Source organism: Callionymus lyra, chromosome 5, assembly GCF_982586985.1.
Source record: "Callionymus lyra chromosome 5, fCalLyr1.hap1.1, whole genome shotgun sequence".
NCBI classification, from domain to species: Eukaryota; Metazoa; Chordata; class Actinopteri; order Syngnathiformes; family Callionymidae; genus Callionymus; species Callionymus lyra.
Window position 1 is genome coordinate 17190648 of NC_141822.1, and position 21571 is coordinate 17212218.

The window sequence follows — 21571 nt, forward strand, 5'->3', positions numbered from 1 at the left end:
GTCCCGGATTAATGGTGCGCAGTTAGAACCTTGGTGTTTGACCAATCACAGCAGAGTGGGCGTGGTTATGGTAAACAATGTATGTCTCTAGAAATTTTTGAAATAGAATAGAAGAATAGAATAGAAAATGTTTATTCATCCCCAGAGGGGAAACACACTTTTACAACAGCACAGGAAAAAAGAAATAAAACGATCTTAAAAATATACAATTATTTACAATATTAGAAATTTAACACTATTAACAAAATAAAATAGAATAAAATAAAATAAAATAAAATAAAAACACACGAGAAGAAAAAGAAAAACACACTACGGATTGGCATCAGGATATTTAAAGTAGAGAGTTAAATATCCTGACACCAGTTGGGATGAAGGACCTTCTATAACGCTCCGTCCTACACTGGGGGTGCCTGAGCCACTGAAGGAGCTGGCCAGCTCCTCCACGGTCAGGTGCAGTGAAATGTATATATTTCAATTAAAAGAGATTTTTCTACAAAAGACACAAACTACTGTGTACAAAGAAGTGCAAGATCCATTTAACCATTGAGTTGTCTCTGGGTCAAAGTTCACCTTGTGAAGCCTTGATACCTCAAACACTTTTGTTTAAGGGCCTCGGGTCACCTTGACCCAGAGATAACACATGGATTAAATGATTGTGTTAAAAAGGAACTTTTTCAAATATTAATGCAAGGCAATTAATAAAACATAAGGTGAATTAAGTATACATTTATTTTGATTACATACAATTAGAAAATGGCGTACATCATTCCATCTGCAGGGTTTTTCATTTCTTTTAATTTTTTTATTATAGTTAATTTTTTTTTACCATTATTTTAATTATATATGATTTTGGCTTCAATGTATGTTTACTCTAAGCGCAAAAGTGTAATGATCGTTGATGTAACGAAGTCCAGACCTCGAACACCTCGTGGTGGGTCAAGATCGTCCTGCTGTCAACTCTTCTTCCAGGATTTCAAAGTGTTTATCTTCGCTCATAAATCACCTTCAGTTTTTACAAGTTCTGAGGGATTTAACCTCCAGTGCAGCTCCTGGTTCCCACCAGCCTCGCATGATCTCACACCATCACACGTCCTCACCTCACTGTCACGTTCAGTTCTTTCACTCTAGAGAGGATCCTCCACGGTTTAGCTGCAGAGGTGAAGACAGAAAGTAAAATATTGCTCCACAAACCTGGACTACACATCAAACTGACAGCAGTAAATGTTGTTTGCCTGTTTTCAAGTGTATTTGTGGTAAAGAGACAGAAACTCCATCTAGATTTTACTCTTGAAAGTTTTGTTTGTGATATAAGCAATTTCATATATGATTCTTGGATGGATTAAATTATATTTTTTGAAGTATAATAGCCTATTTGTTGTAATACCCTGCAGTGGCCAGCAGAGGGGCGTATTGCTCGTCGTTTCGCTGCATGTGCTTATCATAAAAGGTTATTTCAAGTGACCACAACAAACATGAACATTTTTTAAAATTTAAAACACAACAGAGGGGAATTTGTGGCTCTTTTTGATGGCGTCAAAAACTGCCCGTGTGGAACTAGTGTACAAACCCTCTTCGGCAGATTGTTGATGAATGTTTTAAAGACTTTTAATTTGATGGAAAATGCAGGGAAATTACTTTTTGTGAGACATTTTCACCAATACCTCAAAGATTCAAAAACATAGCTGTCAACACAAGTGTGTGGCAGTAGAACAACAGTGGAGGGAATCACACAAGAAACAAGATTTTAAAAACACTAGAGAACAAAACACAAGAACAATCAAGTAGCAATAGGGAGGACAACTCTATCACTATAAAATAAAATGATGATCTGACACCACGGATTGGAACCAGGAAGCTGAAGTAGCAAATGCAACCACGTTTGGTTTGATTCAAATTAATTTATAATAACGTTTGAATCAGTATATTTAATATGATAATTTATTTTATATAAGTATGATGAACCGTGTTTATTTCTATAGTGTGTGACAAAGACACGTGTGTGTACATGAGAGCAGCTGTTGTGTACTCATGATTTGTGTGAGTAGACCTGACCGACGTGATTCACGAGAAACAACCCAAACAAAGAAGTCAATGAATCTCCTGAACATCTGCAAAACATTCATCTTCCAAATATCCCCCCCAAAAAAAAGAAAAGAGAAGGGGGGGGGGGGGTGTTGACGCGCGTGACGTCACGCCATTGTCAATGACGCACGTGAGTGCAGGTGAAGCACCTCGGTGTGTGTGTGTGTGCGGGCGCGCGCGCGTGTGTGTGTGGCGCGGGCTCGCTGCAGCAGCAGAATGGGGACGTCAAGCGTTGGAAGCGTCGCTGCTGTGTGACCCACCGAAGCTCCATCAACCTGCAGTGTCTGCGGTCCAGTCATGGAGGTCCTGGTGCTGCTCCTGGTTCTGGTGCTGCTGCTCACCGCGACCACTGCTCTGGACTCTAACGTCACTTTCCTCCCCGAGGCCATCGACTACAAGGATCCCTGCAAGGCTGGTAAACTGATTTTTTATATTCACATGTACTCATTTTACACGTTTTTTTTATTCAAGTTTAATCTCATATTCTTAATTGATTTATGTTATTATTTCCCATCCTAAATTAACTATTTTATACCCTATTTATTTCGATATCTATGCACATTTTTCCTCAATACTTAAATACTCACTAGTCATTTCTGACTCCATGGCAAAAGTTGAGTTGATAGTGTATATTCAACAGATGGTGTGACATTGGTGTGGTCACTTCAGGAATGTCGCTCCTTTTTTACGACCACCTCCATGTGGAGAATTCCTTATCCAGAGTGCATGCAAATGATCTACCTGGGACTGCATGTGCTTTTATTTAGTGGGATATGATGGAACAACCTGCAGATGAAGGTTTTGTGTGAGCAACTGTATCCTGTGTAGCTCGTACAAAAAAGCTACATGCACTTAAGTAAATAGTCAATTTTAAAAATATTTTTTATTTTACGTTGGAGTTTGAAGTGACATTTAAATGTAATAAAAAAAAACGTAAAGTGAGTAAATCTTTTATGACACAGGCATTATAGGGAAATATTTTGTAATCTAAATAAAAATGTTCTGTTATGATGTCTTGACAAATTGAGTAGAGATTCCTGAACACTTCATCGTTATGTTTATTTTTCAAAGATCTGTCTAATCCCAGTGTTTCTTCTTAGCTGTCATGTTAAATCTATGCTCAGTTAATCTCTGACTCCAAGTCAAATTGTATTTTTGATCAATAACTACCATTCCCACTTTTTTAAAATAAATATGTGCAATACAAAAATATGTGTCTTCACCTTAAAGAAGATTTGGAAATTTAATTCCACGATATTGAGAAACATCCTGTTATTAAAGTAAACCAAATCATCTCATAACATAAAAAGTAACCAATTGGACCCAAGTGCATATAGCGACACAAACAAGAGTATGTTTATCAGGAATAAAGTACAAACAAACAGTGAAAACTACAAACAAAATGAAAAGGGTGGGAAACAATCAGTGGAGTAAAGCACATAAATAACAGTGTAATAATTTAAAAAAACATGGCTGTCAACACAAGTGTGTGGCAGTAAAACAATAGTCGAGGGAATCACAGAAGAAACGAGAATATTTAAAAAACATTAGAGAACAAAATACAAGAACAATCAAGTAGCAATAGGGAGGACAACTCTATCACTATGAAATAAAATGATGATCTGACACCACGGACTGGAACCGAGAAGCTGCAGTAGCAGCTGCAACCAAGTTTTTATTGACCTGCTATAGGGAGAAACTGAAGGGAGGGCATGGAAGGTAAATACAACAAAATACAAGCACACACAGGAAAATTGAAATAGCATAAGTTTCTACATCTTATTGTTTCCTAAAAATCCTGGTAGATTATTTGAAAGTGGAAAAACACCTTTTCTAGTTGATTTCTTATTTAACGGAAAATGTCTTTACGCGTCTCAGAAACCTTCATAAACCTTCAACCCAAACATGGAACATGTATGAAAGTTCTGATGGAAATTTTTTTTTTTCAAATACACATGACATTAAGTAAAATGAGGAATGTATATGAGAACATATACATCATAAAGACCATGAAGAAATATAGCAACTGGGGACAAATGAAAATAAATTAAGAGCTGATGTTTGTATCAGTAAAACTGAAGGGATACTGAACTATTTATGTTATCGTGATCCTTCTCTGTAGTGCTTTCTGCCAGAATTCATTTTTCTTTGACGTGTTTTCGCGAAGAAATCATTTCTGTAGAATTTCTCTGAATCAGCTGATTGGAGCCTCCCAGAAAACGTTTTTTTTTTCCTCCACCTGATTCATCCGGCACTTCAGTTGCTAGCCGGACTCCAACTGGCTCGGTTCCCTTTCCCACTTGTGACTTCTGAAACTCCCAAAAAACACACGGCGCTGCTCCGGGGCAGTTGCCTGGAGACCCGAGGTCAGCGAGGCCGTCGTGCCAGAACCGGACGCCGGTGAAAATCCCTTCGACATCGCGGCACTCCAGGAGCTACAGCCGTATACGTTCACCGCTTGCATGACTGGGCTCACTTCAAAGGCCGAATACAGTCGGACCCGAGCAGAACCTTCAGACGTCGTCACATCACACGACCAAATGAGGTATTTAAAGAGGAAGAGCGGTCGGCCATTCTCCTGACTCAAACCACATGGAGCCCTGATTCATTCAGGATGTAGCGCCAAAATAATGACAATCACTTCTTGGAAGAAGAGAAAGCAGAGCCAAGTCTCATTTAAAGTTAATCCTCAATTCACGCACGCATGTTGCAGCAGAGAATTCAGCACAGTTTGAATTCATAATTGATCAAATCCCTCAGATGATCATGTCATATCAGAAATAGGTGAAAATTAAAATAAATAATACATTTAACTTAAATTAACTTTCATTTTCAAGTTGGCGGATGAATATCTCATAATTATTATCCTCCTAGTCCCATATGTCCCATAATGCATAAACATAGTTAAAGTTCTGATTAAAGAGTAAAAAAAACATACATACTACAAATTCATATAATATGTTCCATAGTTTTGTCTACTGACATTTTCGAGTATATTAACCATCCAGATGTTCACGAATACTTGATTTATATGGAGGTATTAACAATTGTTTGTATCTTTATGTGAATTATGTTAAATTAATCTAAATTCAAATGAACCATTTCTTTATTCATAAAATGGAACTTTAAAAAAAAACTAGTTTTCAAGATATTTGACTTCCCTTCATGATCTTTTCGACCTGGTTTTCTCAAAGCCTGGCTGGAAACGTGACGACTAATTTAAGAATTAGAACTTTTCTTATTCCACATTACAACGTTTGAAATCTCAGCTTCTTAGAAACTTGATTATTTCTTCCTTTTTTTTACCATCTGGCTCCAAAAATCTTGTGAAGATTCATCACTGTGATGCAGAATGAGGCAGTTCTTTGAGGCTTTTCTCTGATTGGACGTTTAGTTTACACTCCATGTTTTGCTTCTATAAATAACTCCGCTTTCACTTTGTTTTATTCAACTCCATGTTGACATGCGAGTCAAGACTCGGGGTCTCAGGACATCACAAGTTTCTCCCTGTTTTTCCCGTTTTCTGCTCTCTGGAGGCAAATTCCTGCCTTTGTCCTAAAAAAAAAAAGAGGCCCCAACTGGACGCTTGTTTGATCAGCAAACAGTTTACTCTTTGCACAAACCGGTGTTTGACAGTAGCTTGTCCAACGTCACAGGGATTGATGCCCTGAAAATTGGTACATCATGTGAAGTGTCACGATGTAGAACGAGATACAAAAGTGTGTGTTTGTGGACGGATCACAGTGTTCTTCTTTTCTTCCTTTTACTGGCCTTCTAGGAACGTCAGCCGGTGTTTTCTTCTGGTTAAATATATCCGTATAAAGCAGAGCCTTAAGTCAACGGACTTTCTGATCGTTTGATTGTCCAGAATGTTCTTGATCAGCAGTGTGTGTGTGTGTGTGTGTGTGTGTGTGTGTGAGCTCCATTATGTATGCATGTGTGTGCAGAACATGGTGAACATGAATTCAATCTGGGTACAAAGCTCATATTGTTCCGTGAGAAATAAAATAATAATCCTTCACGTTTCTACAGACTCATTAAACTGTCCAAAGCCATTTTTTTTATTCCCACAATCCCTTACTAGCAGCTGAATGAACCCTGGCAAGAAACTGCTTTTGCCCTTTAACCCAGAAAATGCACCACAAACTCCTGAAAGACTCACCTGTGGAAAGACAAATCTTCAGCATCAACATGAGTCACACGAGGGACAAACTATTTGTCAACAAACAAAAAGCTACAATAATCCTAATCAGTTCCATGCAGTGAGATTTATGGATTTGAACTTTGGATTTTTTCCAGAGATCAGTGCAGGTAAATACATTGAGGTCAAACGTGGACAGAAGTTCTGCTATATGAGGTTTTTTGTGTGAGATTCTGGTCGTGTCCAGCAGGAATCCTACTTGAGAGATCGCACAGAAATTTTTCTCTCGACCTAACAATCCTTACGACGGATGAACATTGTTTGCACGATTACTTTTATTTTGAACTATGAATCACTTCCTACTTTCCCACTATACATCGTTATTTGTTTAAGGACAACATTTCCCAATTTCCATTTATCCTTCTTGTTTCATTTGTTCTCTGAAATTAAAATAAATAAATGTATATATAATTCAAACCAGTTTTTCTTTACTAGGGCTCAATATCAAACTTCAGTTATTTTCCATTGTCTTTCGATGCCGAAATTAAGTAACAACGTTTGATCAAAACTGGATGATTTGTGGAATTTTCTGAAGGAAGAACAGATCAGTGACATAGGCAGTCAATTTAAGATTAATTTGTTACTTGATAGAAGATTTTCTATTTCACTGGAAATTATTTGGTTTAGGTTTTTTGTGCGAAAACATAAATACAGTGGATATTTACCAAAGCTAAACAAATAAACTCATCATTTTGTTTTTGTTAGTTATTTATAAATTCGTTATCAAAAGAAAGTATTGTTCAGGAACAAGTATCAAAGGTATTGGTATCAATAACGGTATCAAAAATTCTCTATAATCGGCCTAAATCATAACTAACACTTCCTCCTTTTCCCACTGTAACAATGTCCCCTCACTGGTGTATACAGTATGTGTATTCTTGGGAAGTGTAAATGTGAACACTACGCTTCAAAAGTTTTCAAATTCAAAGTCACCAAATAATGTAGTGTGGCCCTTAAGAACCTGAAATGTATTTGATCTAAAATAAAATGAATCAGAGATAAAATAGGTCAATAGGGAAAAACATACCCCTGAGAACATTTGTTTTATTCAACAATTAACTCAAGTTTGACTCCGACATTTAAATTGACGCCTGACAAGATTCAAATATGTAGTTGAAGAAATGTGTACAATATAAATCGCGTAATAGTACAGAGAAGAAGAAAACTCTTGAATATCTTTAAGTTCGACATTTTTTGTTGTCGTTGCTACACATTGCTAAGAGAGAAAAAGTAGCTTGACAGGAAAAAAAAAAAAGGTTCAGTGCTTGAAAATACATCTCACAATAATGCTGAATCAGCAGGAAATTTTCTGCAACGAGATCGTCCATATAAAGTTTGTGCTTCACTCATTTTCGCTACTTTATGAATAAAGTTTACTGGAACAAGTTTCTTTAGGTGTCAAATTTTAATTAAATCAAACTTTCAGTCAGTTTGTACATCAGTAGTAATATAATTCTTGGGGTTTTCTCCCATTTTTTTGGGATTTTGAGGTGACGGAAAGAGCAGCTTCTTGTGAAAGTCAAGCTACTTCTTCCATATGCAACATGGTTAACTTCTCTTTGTTGTCCAGTCGCCTTCATGGGAGATATCGCTCTGGATGCAGACGACCTACTGATGTTCAAAGAAGTCCTCCGGACGGACGGCCTGCTGCTCGGTGGTCGGAACAACAACACGGATTCAGGTTTGAAAAATCCTGGCTCGGTGAAGCCTGAGCTTCACAGAGAGTTCCCTGAAACGATGTGTTCGGGTGCAGGAAACACCTCCGGGTCCAGCGAAGGTCTCAGGAGCAGGAGAGCCGCCGACAGACGCAGCGTCTATCGTTGGAGGAGGGCGGCCACCTCCAGACCGGAGCGCGTCTGGCCAGACGGAATCATTCCGTATGTGATCAGTGGAAACTTCAGTGGTGCGTTTGGACTCGGTCGTACAAAGAAGCCGTTCATCGACAGCGACTAATTTGCTTCTCTTTCAGGAAGTCAGCGAGCCATTTTCCGCCAGGCTATGCGTCACTGGGAGAAATACACCTGCGTGACCTTTACTGAGAGGACGACGGAAGAGAGCTACATCGTTTTCACCTACAGACCGTGCGGGTACGCTAGGCTAGCACTTTGAATACTCTTATAATGTGGCTTATTTTCTTAGTAGTGACCAGGGCCGGGTCTAGACAGGCATGTATGAGGGGGCAGCCACAAATCTTGAGGGGGCATTGTGCCAGGCCCCCTCTTGCCCCTGCCTAGACCTGGCCCTGGTTTGAGGGGGCACAACATTTATTTGAGGGGGCCAGGCCCCCTCTTTCCCCTGCCTAGACCCGGCCCTGGTAGTGATGTTTAGTTTAGTCAACGTTTGGTCTTCATCTGTGTAACTTGCTAACAATGCTAATCATAATTTAGCATTGATGCTAGGATTATCTTTTAGCATTAATTTAAGTATGGCGTATACATATAAAGTATAAATTACTAGCTTCATCTAAGAGCTTAAACGTTTGAATACACATTCACATTCAACATTTCACTCAGACTGATTTACACTGTCTCAAGACAAGCTTTGAACAGAATTAGAGTCATGACAACGGTTATTTAAACGTCTGTTTTTCTGCCCTTTTCACACCTTGGGTCGTGGATCAAAAGAAACGAAGCAGGGACACACCCGTGAGGGGGGGGGGCTAGGAGACAGGAACCCCCACCCAAGAACATTTGAATGATTAGAAAAAGAAACAAAGTAGGAAGGACTCTCCACAGGAGATCGTGACACAGGGAGTTTGAAGGAACCAATAGGGCGATAGGAGGAGGACCTCTCTGCCCGGAAATTTGCCTTAAATATAGCGATGTTTCTACAGTACGAGACCGTCTCTCCCGGAGCTATCGACCTGAAGAGCTGCTGGCAGAGAGCTCGTCCGATCGATCGTAAAAGCTTGTATTTTGTTTGACTTGATGCGGCGAATAAACGACCCGTTACACTCTGCATTGACCATTTGTCTCCATAAAGCAAAGTATAAGACCCGAGTTTTGACCGTTTTACTAGCCCACTTTAATACCAATATAAAGTTGTTTTAATGGACAACTTTGTATAAATTAATTTGTATATTTTTCCTATAAACCTGGGGAAAGTCCACATGAATTGTGCCATTACCTGACAAACATGGCGCCCTGCAGGTGCTGCTCCTACGTGGGCCGGCGAGGTGGCGGCCCCCAGGCCATTTCCATCGGGAAGAACTGTGACAAGTTTGGCATCGTGGTGCATGAACTCGGTCACGTGATCGGCTTCTGGCACGAGCACACGCGTCCCGACCGTGACGAGCACGTGAGCATCATCAGGGACAACATCCAGCAAGGTACTGTGGGCATTTTTCTCGCCGATGGGTCACTTTCCTGTAATCTGAGTTTTCGTATCCCGGATGATCTCGCTCGACAGGGCAGGAGTACAACTTCCTGAAGATGGAGCCAGACGAGGTGGACTCACTCGGGGAAGAATACGACTTCGGCAGCATCATGCACTACGCGAGAAACACCTTCTCCAGGTCAGTACAGTGGCCCCTCGTTTATAGGAGGGGAAGTGCAGAGTTTTAAGGATCCGGGGAATGTGAGTTCTTCTACTAGAGCAGGTCAGAATTCTCGCTGCTGAGTTTTCTATTAACAGCTCGTTCTTGTTTTAATTTGTCCTTGTTTAAATTAACAACATTTATTTGAATAATTCATATGAAGCTTCACCTCTCTTGACAACCCTCAATGTAACTGCGACCCATAATGCTTTGCCGCCCAGCCAACCAATTACAGCTGTTCTTGCACATTCTTGACATAGCATCATAGACGTGTCATTGAAATACTGTAGCGACCAATAAGCCTTCCCTAAATAGAGCAGTGTGTGGAAAGCCATCGTGGGAGTTCACTGTTTTGTTGGCACCATGAGTAAGGTGGGGGCTGAATAGTAGTTTTCAGTCCGAACACCACAAAAAACCTGCCTAGATGTAGAAGAATCAAACACCATTATTTACCTGTATTGTGATTATGTTTCAGTACATGATTTTGTATACACAAGACTTGAAAGAATCCACATACAACAACATCCTTCACTGTCAGGGAAGAAATGTTATGATTTGATTTGAATAAAATATCTTAATTTAAGTTTTGAACCGTGAAATAAAAAAGTTAGTATTATAGTATAAAAGATAGTATACAAATAATTAAAAACTATAACAGAAATTTGAGTGGAAAAGAAAACTTGCTACACCAATAGAATATGTTAACTTGGTAACATAACATATAACATATTTTTGTAAATTAAAATTTTGAATGAAAAACAAAAACTGTGTTGTTTCTACCGCCACCTACTGTAAGGTCAGCATACGTGTATCCTTTTTTTGTTTCAATAGCAGCCATTCTTATTTATCACAACATTTTGTGATATCGCATAAATAAGTATCAAGAAATTTCCAATTTTTCCAAAGATTTTTTACACAGCTGGCAGCACTGCACTTCCGTAGGATTCCGATTTCAAATGGGAATAAAACATTTTAAGGCCTATAATAGGGTAAAAAACAAGTTTATTTGAGCTAGAACTTTTTAATTGGCAGAAAAACTAAAAAGTAAAAGGCCAATAGAAGATGAAATATACAGTTTTTGTGTATTTCTGAGTTATTCCATAATTATTTTTATTGCCATTTTTAGTGCAAAACCAGCAACTTCACGGAGCTGTTGACAGATCATGAAAATGTATTTAATCAGATATCAATTGTAGAGCTACACACTCACGATGAATGCATGTATAAGTAAAGATAAAACAATGTTTTAATCTTTGGTTCTGCTACACGTTACTTCACCACCAGAGAGCAGCTCTGCTGAAAAGATGCTTCTCAGATTCGACCCGTCATTGTCGCTCCAACAATCCAACAGTCCATTCAGATCTGGCTCGCTCGTCTTGTTGCCCTGTTGCTTCACTTGTTGCTCTGTTTGGGTTGCTTTTTACCTCCATCGCCTCTGGGCTGCTCCGGGTCGTGGAGTCGGGCCAAGCTAAATAAAAGCGCAGCAGTGTGGGCTTTACAAAAACAATTTGGACCAGAGTGGCCTTTTTCTCTGGCATTCAGCAACGCGGCTCAAATGAAGCAGCCAAAGCTCCATTCAGAGGATTCTGTTTGCACATGCCTGTCATTCATGAGGGTGTTGCCATGGAAACCATGCAGGAGGTGAGCCGCGAGATTATCCAAATCAATGATCTCACTCCGACTTTGATCACTTCTTTTCACTCGTTCACGTCAGAGATACTTTTGTCTCTGAGAGAGAAGATTTGAAATGATGTTGTTTTACCATCAGTTACCGATTTATCCATCCATCCATCCATCCATCCATCCATCCATCCATCCATCCATCCATCCATCCATCCATCCATCCATCCATCCATCCATCCATCCATCCATCCATCCATCCATCCATCCATCCATCCATCCATCCATCCATCCATCCATCCATCCATCCATTCATCCATCCATCCATCCATCCATCCATCCATCCATCCATCCATCCATCCATCCATCCATCCATCCATGTGTCTATCCATCCATCCATTCATGTGTCCATCCATCCATCCATCCATCCATCTATCCATCCATCCATTCATATGTCCATCCATCCATCCATCCATCCATCCATTCATTCATTCATGCTTCTATCCATCCATCCACCAACCCAGCCATCCATCCATCCATCCATTATTTAACCATCCATCCATCCATCCATCCATCCATCCATCCATCCATCCATCCATCCATCCATCCATCCATCCATCCATCCATCCATCCATCCATCCATCCATCCATCCATCCATCCATCCATCCATCCATCCATCCATCCATCCATCCATCCATCCATCCATCCATCCATTCATCATTTATCCATCCATCCATCAACCCAGCCTACCATCGATTGATTTATCCATTTATAAATCCTTCCATTCATCCATCCATCCATTTCTCCATCATATATCCATCCATCATATATCTATCCATCCATATATCCATCATATATCCATCCATCCATAAATCCATTCATCCACAGATACGTATTTTATCAATGAAAATGAAACGACACTCAATAAAAAGGTTGTTGGCCTCCATAATGTAGCAGTTTAAGAAAAAAAAATCATAATTGTGTCAAAATGTCTCTGTTGATGAGGATGTATTTCTTGTCCTGCTCAGAGGAGGCTACTTGGACACAATCCTGCCTCGATACGACGTCAACGGTGCCAGACCAGCCATCGGACAGAGGACCAGACTGAGCCAAGGAGACATCGCTCAAGCTCGCAAGCTCTACAAGTGCACAAGTAAGAAGAACATCTTCTCTTCAGACATGGACCTGTACAGCAGATCTGCTGCGCTTCATCTCTGACCGTTGACAACACCTTCTGGCTGTGACAGAGTGTGGGGAAACCCTGCAGGAGAGCTCTGGAAACTTTTCCTCGCCGGATTTTCCCAACGGATACTCGGCTTACGTCCACTGCGTGTGGAGGATTTCTGTCACACCTGGAGAGAAGGTGACAGCAGGAATGAACAGACCACATGCAGAATAAGCCTGTTAACAGCTGTGCAGCTGTGTAACATGAATACAGGGAATAGTTCAGGTCAGGTGATTATAAGATTAGTGGATTTTTTTTTTTTTAATAATCCAAAAGAGGGTTAACAGAAATGTATGAAGTTGAAGTTTTTATATTAAGTGAAATGTGGTAGTACTGATAGCTAAAAAAAAGTTGGAGTAGATGTAATAGGTTTATTGTTTAAAAGTCATAATGTTTAATAAGTCAACTATTGAAGGTGCGTTGATTTACTTTGAAGAGATTTAGATAAAATAAAATAGGTGTAGTCGGTATTTTTTTATAGAGATTAAATGTAAAAAAAACAAGGTGTAGTTTAATCGCTTTGGCGCCACCCTGTGGTCAAATCCAACCCAAGTCACTACTTGTGTTACTTTCTAGATTCAATATAAGTTTGATTTTGACACAATGTTTAAACCAAAATCCAAAGTCTCCAGGCATCACCATGTCGCAGTAACCTTTCAACCTCCATCTGTCTCTTAGATTGTTCTGAATTTTACTTCCATGGATCTGTTCAGGAGCCACTTGTGCTGGTATGACCATGTGGAGGTCCGTGACGGGTTCTGGAGAAAAGCTCCTCTCAAAGGTTTTTTCGCTCAGAGTCGTCGTCATCTTTTATCTGTTTCTCGTGTAACGTTGTTTTTGCAGGTCGTTTTTGTGGTGACACGCTTTCTGAGCCGATCGTCTCCACTGACAGTCGACTGTGGATCGAGTTCAGAACCAGCAGCAGCTGGGTCGGCAAAGGCTTCTCCGCGGCGTATGAAGGTACTTTCAACACCAGCGGCTTCGAACGGAGGCTCTAGATTTCAGGTGATTTTCTGTGGCTTGTGCAGCCGTCTGTGGAGGGGAAGTGAAGCGGGACAGCGGGCAGATCCAGTCTCCCAATTACCCCGACGACTACCAGTCCAACAAGCAGTGTGTGTGGAAAATCACGGTGGCTGAAGGTTATGAAGTCGGCCTCTCCTTCCAGTCGTTTGAGGTGAAATTCCTTCACTTTTTAATCTCCCTTTTTTAATGTACTTACAGTATATTGTGCAGAGATTTAGGATTATCCACTTAAATGGCTTTTTGAAGAATCAAATTAATCTCGACATAAAGAAACGGTTCTTGTTAAATATTTCTAATAAGTGTAGATTTATATTTATAATTAGATTAATACAGACATCGTAATGGAACTTATCAGGAGCTCATGGAGAAAATGAATGAGTTCTTTAAGCATAAAAAAGGTTTCAAATGTTATTAAAAAATGTAGGGCAATATTTGCTTAAAATTGAGTTATGAACATAACAAAAAAGTACTTGAGCGATTAAGACCTTGGCCAAGCTCCATATTACTAAAAAGGGTAGATGTATATTAACCGTTGGATTGATACATACATCGTACATTTTCAAGAATTTTTTTTTTTTTAGATGCTAAAAAAGTTTTCAAATTTCATAGAAATATTTGCTTAAAAAAGTAAAGTGACAGTAAATGTATGTGTTGTATTTCAGACTGGATTTAATAGACTTGTTTGACATAAATTAACTGTATTAACCTGTTTATTTGACTTCAGTTTGTTCGTTCTTCAAACTTCATTGCCACTGATTATTACTTAGTGTATGTAGATAATATTTGCTGTAAATCTATATGCAGTAAGTTTTTTATAATGTTTTTCAGGGTAACATTGTTATATATATATAAGAATTTAAATGATTATAACAATTAAAACACAGTTTTATATCCCTAAAAAGTACTTGCAGTTGTGTTAAAGTGCAGATTTGTATTTACAGTTAGATTGGTACCATGTATATTTCAAGAGCTTGTGGAGTGGACTGAACACAAAAAGCACAGAATAATGTTTTTAAATGCTGAAAAGGGCGTAAAATTGCACAGATATTAATATTATTGGCTTACAAATAGGATTAAAAGTATATTTTTGTGTTTGTGTGTATATTAGGTTGAAGTTGGATTCTATGAGCTAAAAAATACATTATTTCTAGTAAACTTTGAAATATGTAACATATGAAAACATTTTGTTTTTTAAGTCAATGATACAGTTCCTAAATAAGTTCACATCTTAGATAATGGGCATCAAACTCATGGCCAAGTAATTTTATGTGGCCCGCTGAATGGAAATGAATGGAAATGGAATCCAATGCAAATCGAAGTAGATTGAAGTTTAAGATAAGATAATGAACATGTAAAAATACTTATAAAGACAATAATATCGATTTTGATAGTGAATTTGATACCCTATGTTAACCCGTGTGGCCCAAAAGCCTGAAAACAAACTTGTTTGTGGTATCCCTTGTGTTGTTTCTGGTTCAAGATGAACGACCTCTAGGACTGCATATTTATTTATAGAAGCCAGGGAGGTCATTCCACTTGACCCAGAGACAACACAAGGGATACCACAAACACATTTGTTTTCAGGACTGCGGGTCACCCTGACCCTGAGATAACACAAGGGTTAAGGACAGTTTAGACCAAGAATATTAAAATAATTTGGCCCCTCGTGTGATTGAGTTGGACTCCCCTGCCTTAGATGGAGAAACACGACACATGTTCGTACGACTACGTGGAGGTGAGGAGCGGCAGTTCTGACACCGGTCCGCTGATCGGACGCTTCTGTGGCTCCAACAAACCCAGCGACATGAAGAGCAGCTCCAACAAGCTCTGGCTCAAGTTCGTGTCCGACGGCTCCGTGAACAAGGCTGGGTTCGCAGTCAACTTCTTCAAAGGTGAAACTCCACATCCAGGGGAGGTTTGTCGCCTCCAAACTGAATCTGTTGATGGTGTTTCTGCCAGAGATGGACGAGTGCGCCGGTCCAGACAACGGTCACTGCGACCAGCGCTGCCTGAACACGCTGGGCAGCTACAGATGTGCCTGTCATCCTGGGTTTGAGCTGTCGAGTGACAAGTCCAGCTGTGAGCGTGAGTGTCAACAGAGACTCAGTTATTTTGACATGTAGTAGATCTGTCAGTCACATATTTACCTGATTATTTCACACCAGTTTCATAATGAACACCTATATTATTGCCCTGCATTTATTTTATCAATATAATCAGACACTTTAATAACATTTGAAACACAGGTTTATTCTATTTACCTGATTATTTCACACCAGTTTTATAATGTACACCTATATTAATGCATTAGTGCATTTATTTTATCAATTTAATCAGACACTTTAATCCCATTTGACAGTTATATTATATTTACCTGAAGTTTTATAACGGAACTTATTCCTTCTTCAAATTTAATCGCCACTGATCATTAGTAAACGTGTAACTTAAAGTATGTCGAAAATAATAAATATTTAGCTCGATTTTTAACATGATTTTTCAGGACAACATTGTAAAATATACATTTTTTTTATGATGAATACTATTAAAAACATCTATTTGCACTCGTATTAATGATTTCTCTTTTCTTAGTCTATATAACGGCCCTGCATTCAATTTATCTACATAATAAGAAGCTTTTTCATTACTTTTTAAACAAATAGTTAGTATATTTTCCTGATTATTTGACACCAGTTGTATGATAATGGACATTTATATTATTGCCATGCATTTATTTTATCGATTGAATCAGATCATTTGATAACATTTAAAAAAAATAATATAATATTTTTTCCTGATTATTTAACACCAGTTTTATAATGGGGATCAATAGTATTGCCCTGCATTTAATATAAAAATATAATATAATATTTTTACCTGATTATTTAAAACCAGTTTTATAATGGAGATCAATATTATTGCCCTGCATTTAATATAAAAAATATAATATAATATTTTTTCATAATTATTTAAAACCAGTTTTATAATGGAGATAAATATTATTACCCTGCATTTAATATAAAAAATATAGTATAATATTTTTTCCTGATTATTTAACACCAGTTTTATAATGGAGATAAATATTATTGCCCTGCATTTTATCAATATAATCAGATAGAACATAAACATTTATAATGTAGTTTATTTCTTTTTCACACTTTATCGCCAATGATAATTATAGATTGCGTAAGTAAATGTATAGATGCTGTGAATTAACATTCAGTTTGATTTTTAATATTATTTTTCATCATTAAATATATTTATCTAAATGATTAATCCTTTTAAGAACACGATCAATATTTTAAGGTTTTAAATGCCATTTTAAAGACACGTGATATAATCGTATTTATTTCGACTTCCTGAACTTGTTGTTTTTTTTCCAGAATTAAGTTTAGGTTGTAGTTTTGTTCATTGTCCACCGGGTGGCGGTGCAAAGACACTGAATTCATTGAATGTTTTTGTTATGAAGGAAACTTTAAATTGTTGCCATGGTTTCACTTGCATCTTTGTGAGATTAAGAGTTACTGTGCTTTTCTTGTTAGTAGTTATTTAACTTTCTCACTGTGGTTCCTCTAGCAGCAGCCTGTGGGGGTTTCATCACCAATCTCAATGGATCCTTCACCAGCCCCGGCTGGCCCAAAGAGTACCCCCCCAACAAGAACTGTGTGTGGCAGGTGACGGCGCCGACGCAGTACCGCATCACTCTGGTGTTCGAGGTGTTCGAGACGGAAGGCAACGACGTAGGTTTAAGTTTCTTTCACCTCTGTTGACTCTAAAGCTTGTGTCCTTCACCAGGTGTGCAAGTACGACTACGTGGAGGTGCGTTCAGGCCTGAACTCGGACTCAAGGCTTCATGGGAAGTTCTGCGGCGCAGAGAAACCCGAGGTCATCACTTCCCACCACAACAACATGACCGTCGAGTTCAAGTCTGACAGCACGGTGTCCAAGAAAGGCTTCAAGGCTCGCTTCTTCTCCGGTGACTCCGCCAAACATCTGGACGCGTCCTGGCGCTCTGATCGTGACTCGTTCCTCCCGCAGATATGGACGAGTGCTCGCAGGAGAACGGCGGCTGTCAGCACGAGTGTGTCAACACTTTTGGAAGTTACAGCTGCCAGTGTCGCAGCGGGTTCATGCTGCACGACAACAAGCACGATTGTAAAGAAGGTACTTCCTCCTCCTGCTCTGGTGGATTCTTACACCCAGATAACCTGAACACGTACCATTTATTTATTTGTTGTTTTGTAAATGACATGGAAAGAATAGTTGTGGCGGATTAACAGTTTTTCTCTTTTCTATGCCACGTTTCTTTAAATAAAAAATCGTTTTTTCCCATTTTCCCATGTATCAAAAGTGTCATAGTCCGTACTATTCCACTTATTTTGATTTCTTTATATTTCTGAAGTTATTTTGTTTTTGAACATATCTTTACAAATTTAACATTTTAATTAATATATATTTATAGTTTTTTTATTTATTTAACTTAGGTTTATTTTGTTTTTGAACATATTTTCACATATAAAAGGTTTTCATCTACATTCACGTATCGTTTTTTATTTTATTCAAAGTCTGTTTAATTTTGTTGTTATAGCTATTCATTATATAGAATCTTCATTCTCTCCTTTTTTATTCCACATCTCGTTTTTTTTTTCTATAACAAAGCACTTAGAGGGTGCAGACCTCTTCCAAGCAGCTCATTCCCGCCCATTTCCTGACTCATTATAGTTTCCATGCATTTATTTTATCTCTGTAATTACAGTTTTTTACATGACTGGTGATGACAATGAGCTCAATCGGACAGCAGGTGGCGGTAGATTAAAAAAAAAAAAACTTTCAATGCTACACTCTAATAATAATTATAATTTTATTGATATATATTTCAGACAGTAGTAAACACAAAAGTAACATCAATATAGTCGAACAGAGAGAAATGAAAACACAACAACCTTTATTTGAAATATCATTCAAATCTTTTCTGTTGGTTTTTTGAGTTATTCTTCTCACATCCTAAAAAAACGAATTGATGATGAAAGTCTTCCGAAGCTTTGTTATAAACAGAAGAAAAAAAAAACATATTTTAATGTTGTGCATTTTGAATCTTCTTCCCAGCCGGGTGTGATCACGTGATGAACAGTGTTTCAGGAATCATCAGGAGCCCCAACTGGCCCGACAAGTACCCCAGTAAGAAGACCTGCACCTGGTCTCTGTCCACAACTCCAGGTCACCGGATCAAACTGGTAATGAGAAGGAACAACATCTTTTTTCTTCTTTTTTCAACATTTCTATCCCAACACAGATTTTCAACGAGGTCGACATGGAGACTCACCTGGAGTGCTCATACGATCACCTGGAGATTTACGACGGCAGGGACGTCCGAGCCCCGAGTCTGGGTCGGATCTGCGGCTCCAAGAAGCCTCTTCCGCTCGTTTCCAGCGACGATAGAATGTTCCTGAGATTCTTCTCCGACAACTCGGTGCAGAAGAGAGGGTTTGAGGTCGCCTACAGAGCAGGTAATGGATGATGATGTCATGGACTTATTGTTTCACCTCTTCATGACCTGCTGAAGGGGATACACTTACAGAAATACATATCAAAAGTGTGAGTAAGAATACATTTAAAAAATATAAAGAATTAAAGTCCTGTAATCCTTGTAATCCTTTAAATATCGTCTTGATTTTTTTTTTCAAGCTCTGGAGGTGGATTTGATTCTCAATTATTTAAAAAAAAAGGCTTAACTCAGAATTCCACTGTACTTACTGTAGTTTTCTTAAATTGAAAATCTTTTTATTTTTTAAATGGAGCAACTTTTGCTTTTATGAAACGTTTTTTTAATTAAACTTTTTTTTTATTGAAGCAAATGTGTTCTTATTGAAGCATTTTTGGATTGGATTCTTTATCTCCATTTTAAGCACCATTTTTCCACCCTCTCTAAAGTATTGTTATTATATAAAAACCTACACAACAACAACCTAGTTATGGTGGTGGTAAGAAATATTTTCATTAAAAAGAGTAAATAAATGATATTTTGATTTATTGTATTTTTTTAGTATAGTATATTCCAAATGTATTTATTTGTATTAATTATTTATTTATATGCCATTTATGATAATGTCTAGTATATAATTTATTTATTGTATTTTTATTAATTTTTATTAAATTAATATATTTATAATAGCATCATAACAAATTCCTGTGTTGTGTTTCACTGGCAATAAAAGTTTTCTGATTCTGAAGATCGTTGAAAGAATTGTATGAATAAGAAATAAAAATATTTTAAAAAACTACTTTATGAAAATTGTATTTCAATATAATCATATGTAAAATATATTGATTTATAATAAATATACTAAATTCACTACATTATTTAATTCACTACACTTCAACTGAGAGTTTTAAACTATTTAAAATGTTTCAACACTTTTTCAAATACTAATAAAATAGACACAAAAGACTGTGTTTAAGAGAAGGTTCTCGTTTCAAATGATTTTATTCATTAATAAATCACTTGAGTTGCCTGTTGCTGTTTTAACTGGAAGTCATTATAAAAGTCTGTCACTCGCCACCAGCCAAACCATAGTTGACTTTATCTTTGTTTCACTCATCAAGTTGAAACTTTTTACAAGAGTAAACTATATTCGACCCTTTAATTACGCGGTTGGTGAATTTCCAGAGTGTGGAGGAAGCCTCCGAGCCGAGGTCCAGACCAGAGACTTGTACTCGCACGCACAGTTCGGGGACAACAACTACCCGGGAGGCCTGGACTGCGTGTGGGTGGTGAGCGCCGAGAAGGGCTACGGCGTGGAGATCATCTTCCAGGTGTTCGAGGTGGAGGAGGAGGTGGACTGCGGCTACGACTACGTGGAGTTGTACGACGGCGCCGACCTCAAGGCCCCGAGGCTCGGGAGATACTGCGGCTCAGGGGTTCGATTGGAACTTATTATCGTGGTCCAGTTGCTGCTGAGAATGAATGAAATAAAAGTGTTGTTTCTTCTGCTCCGTCCAGGTTCCCGAGGAGGTCTACTCGGCTGGAGATGCCATCGCGTTGAAGTTTCACTCTGATGACAGCATCAGTAAAAAAGGCTTTCACGTGCACTACACCAGCACCAAATTCCAGGACACTCTCCATCCCAGCAAGTGACTCTTGAGGTCCAAAACCTAATGAAGGCCTTCGCTCTAACCCTGAACCCGGTCACACCCAGCGAGGACTAAATCCATTCAAACCCACAAACATAGAACCACATCCTTTTCTCTCAAAACCTTGAAGAAACGCTGGGAATTTCAACCAAGATTCTTGTGGTTGTTTGGAGGGAAGATGGCCGTGACCGCGGCGGAGATGTATATACTGTTATATAAGTCAGTGCTTGGACGGGGAAGTGCTTCACCCGTGTATCATATGTAAACTCGTCGATGAGGATGTTTTAGAAATACAAAAACAATAGCTTTATTTTTCTGCTGAGTCAACAAATATTGACAAATATTTGAGATGATTAATCTGCCTGACCTTGAACAGGAGAAATTTAGGAATTTTTTTTTTGGTCTAAGCTACCATTCCGTAGGGGAATTTGTTACCGGAACACACAGGAAGTAAACTGAGTTTATATAATTTATCTTCTATTGATTAATACTTGTTTAACGGGTTGATGATGCCTCACCAGTTGATTGATGCTGTATCGTGATACAGTGTCTTTATTTTGAAGGGCCACTAGATGTCACTCTCTACATTATCATAATCGGCTCTGATCTACTGACTCGTTGAAACGTGGCATCGTTTGAGAGCAGGGCTGGGTTTGACAGGCATGTATGAGGGGGCAACCACAAATCTTGAGGGGGCATTGTGCTGTTACTTACTTACTTACATGTAAGTTTGAGGGGGCACAACATTTATTTGAG

General features: G+C 38.5%; 1 protein-coding gene across 4 annotated transcripts; it reads left to right on the forward strand.

Annotated features, from left to right (window-relative positions):
• Positions 1–2354: 2354 nt before the first annotated feature.
• Positions 2355–21217, forward strand: LOC148079587 (bone morphogenetic protein 1-like). Of its 4 annotated transcripts, none has more exons than XM_087791208.1 (20): positions 2355–2497; positions 7854–7964; positions 8037–8186; positions 8253–8370; positions 9433–9611; positions 9692–9797; positions 12468–12592; positions 12687–12802; positions 13343–13445; positions 13508–13624; positions 13693–13838; positions 15384–15579; positions 15647–15772; positions 17261–17424; positions 17480–17660; positions 17723–17848; positions 18791–18918; positions 18978–19191; positions 20352–20602; positions 20685–21217. In XM_087791208.1, the coding sequence occupies exons 1-20, from the start codon at positions 2380–2382 to the stop codon at positions 20817–20819; spliced, it is 2910 nt and encodes a 969-aa protein (XP_087647334.1). In that variant the 5' UTR covers positions 2355–2379; the 3' UTR covers positions 20820–21217. The 4 variants fall into 4 exon arrangements, with proteins under 4 accessions (XP_087647334.1, XP_087647335.1, XP_087647331.1 ...); XM_087791209.1 differs by having other exon boundaries at positions 17264–17424; XM_087791205.1 differs by having other exon boundaries at positions 7854–8186.
• The last annotated feature ends 354 nt before the right edge of the window (positions 21218–21571 follow it).

Coding starts and splice junctions, on each gene's coding strand:
- LOC148079587 (XM_087791205.1), top strand. CDS start 2,380: ATGGAGGTCCTGGTGCTGCTCCTGGTTCTGGTGCTGCTGCTCACCGCG. Junction 17,661..17,722: donor CAAGGCTCGCTTCTTCTCCG/GTGACTCCGCCA, acceptor TTCCTCCCGCAG/ATATGGACGAGTGCTCGCAG. Junction 18,919..18,977: donor CAGGTCACCGGATCAAACTG/GTAATGAGAAGG, acceptor ATCCCAACACAG/ATTTTCAACGAGGTCGACAT.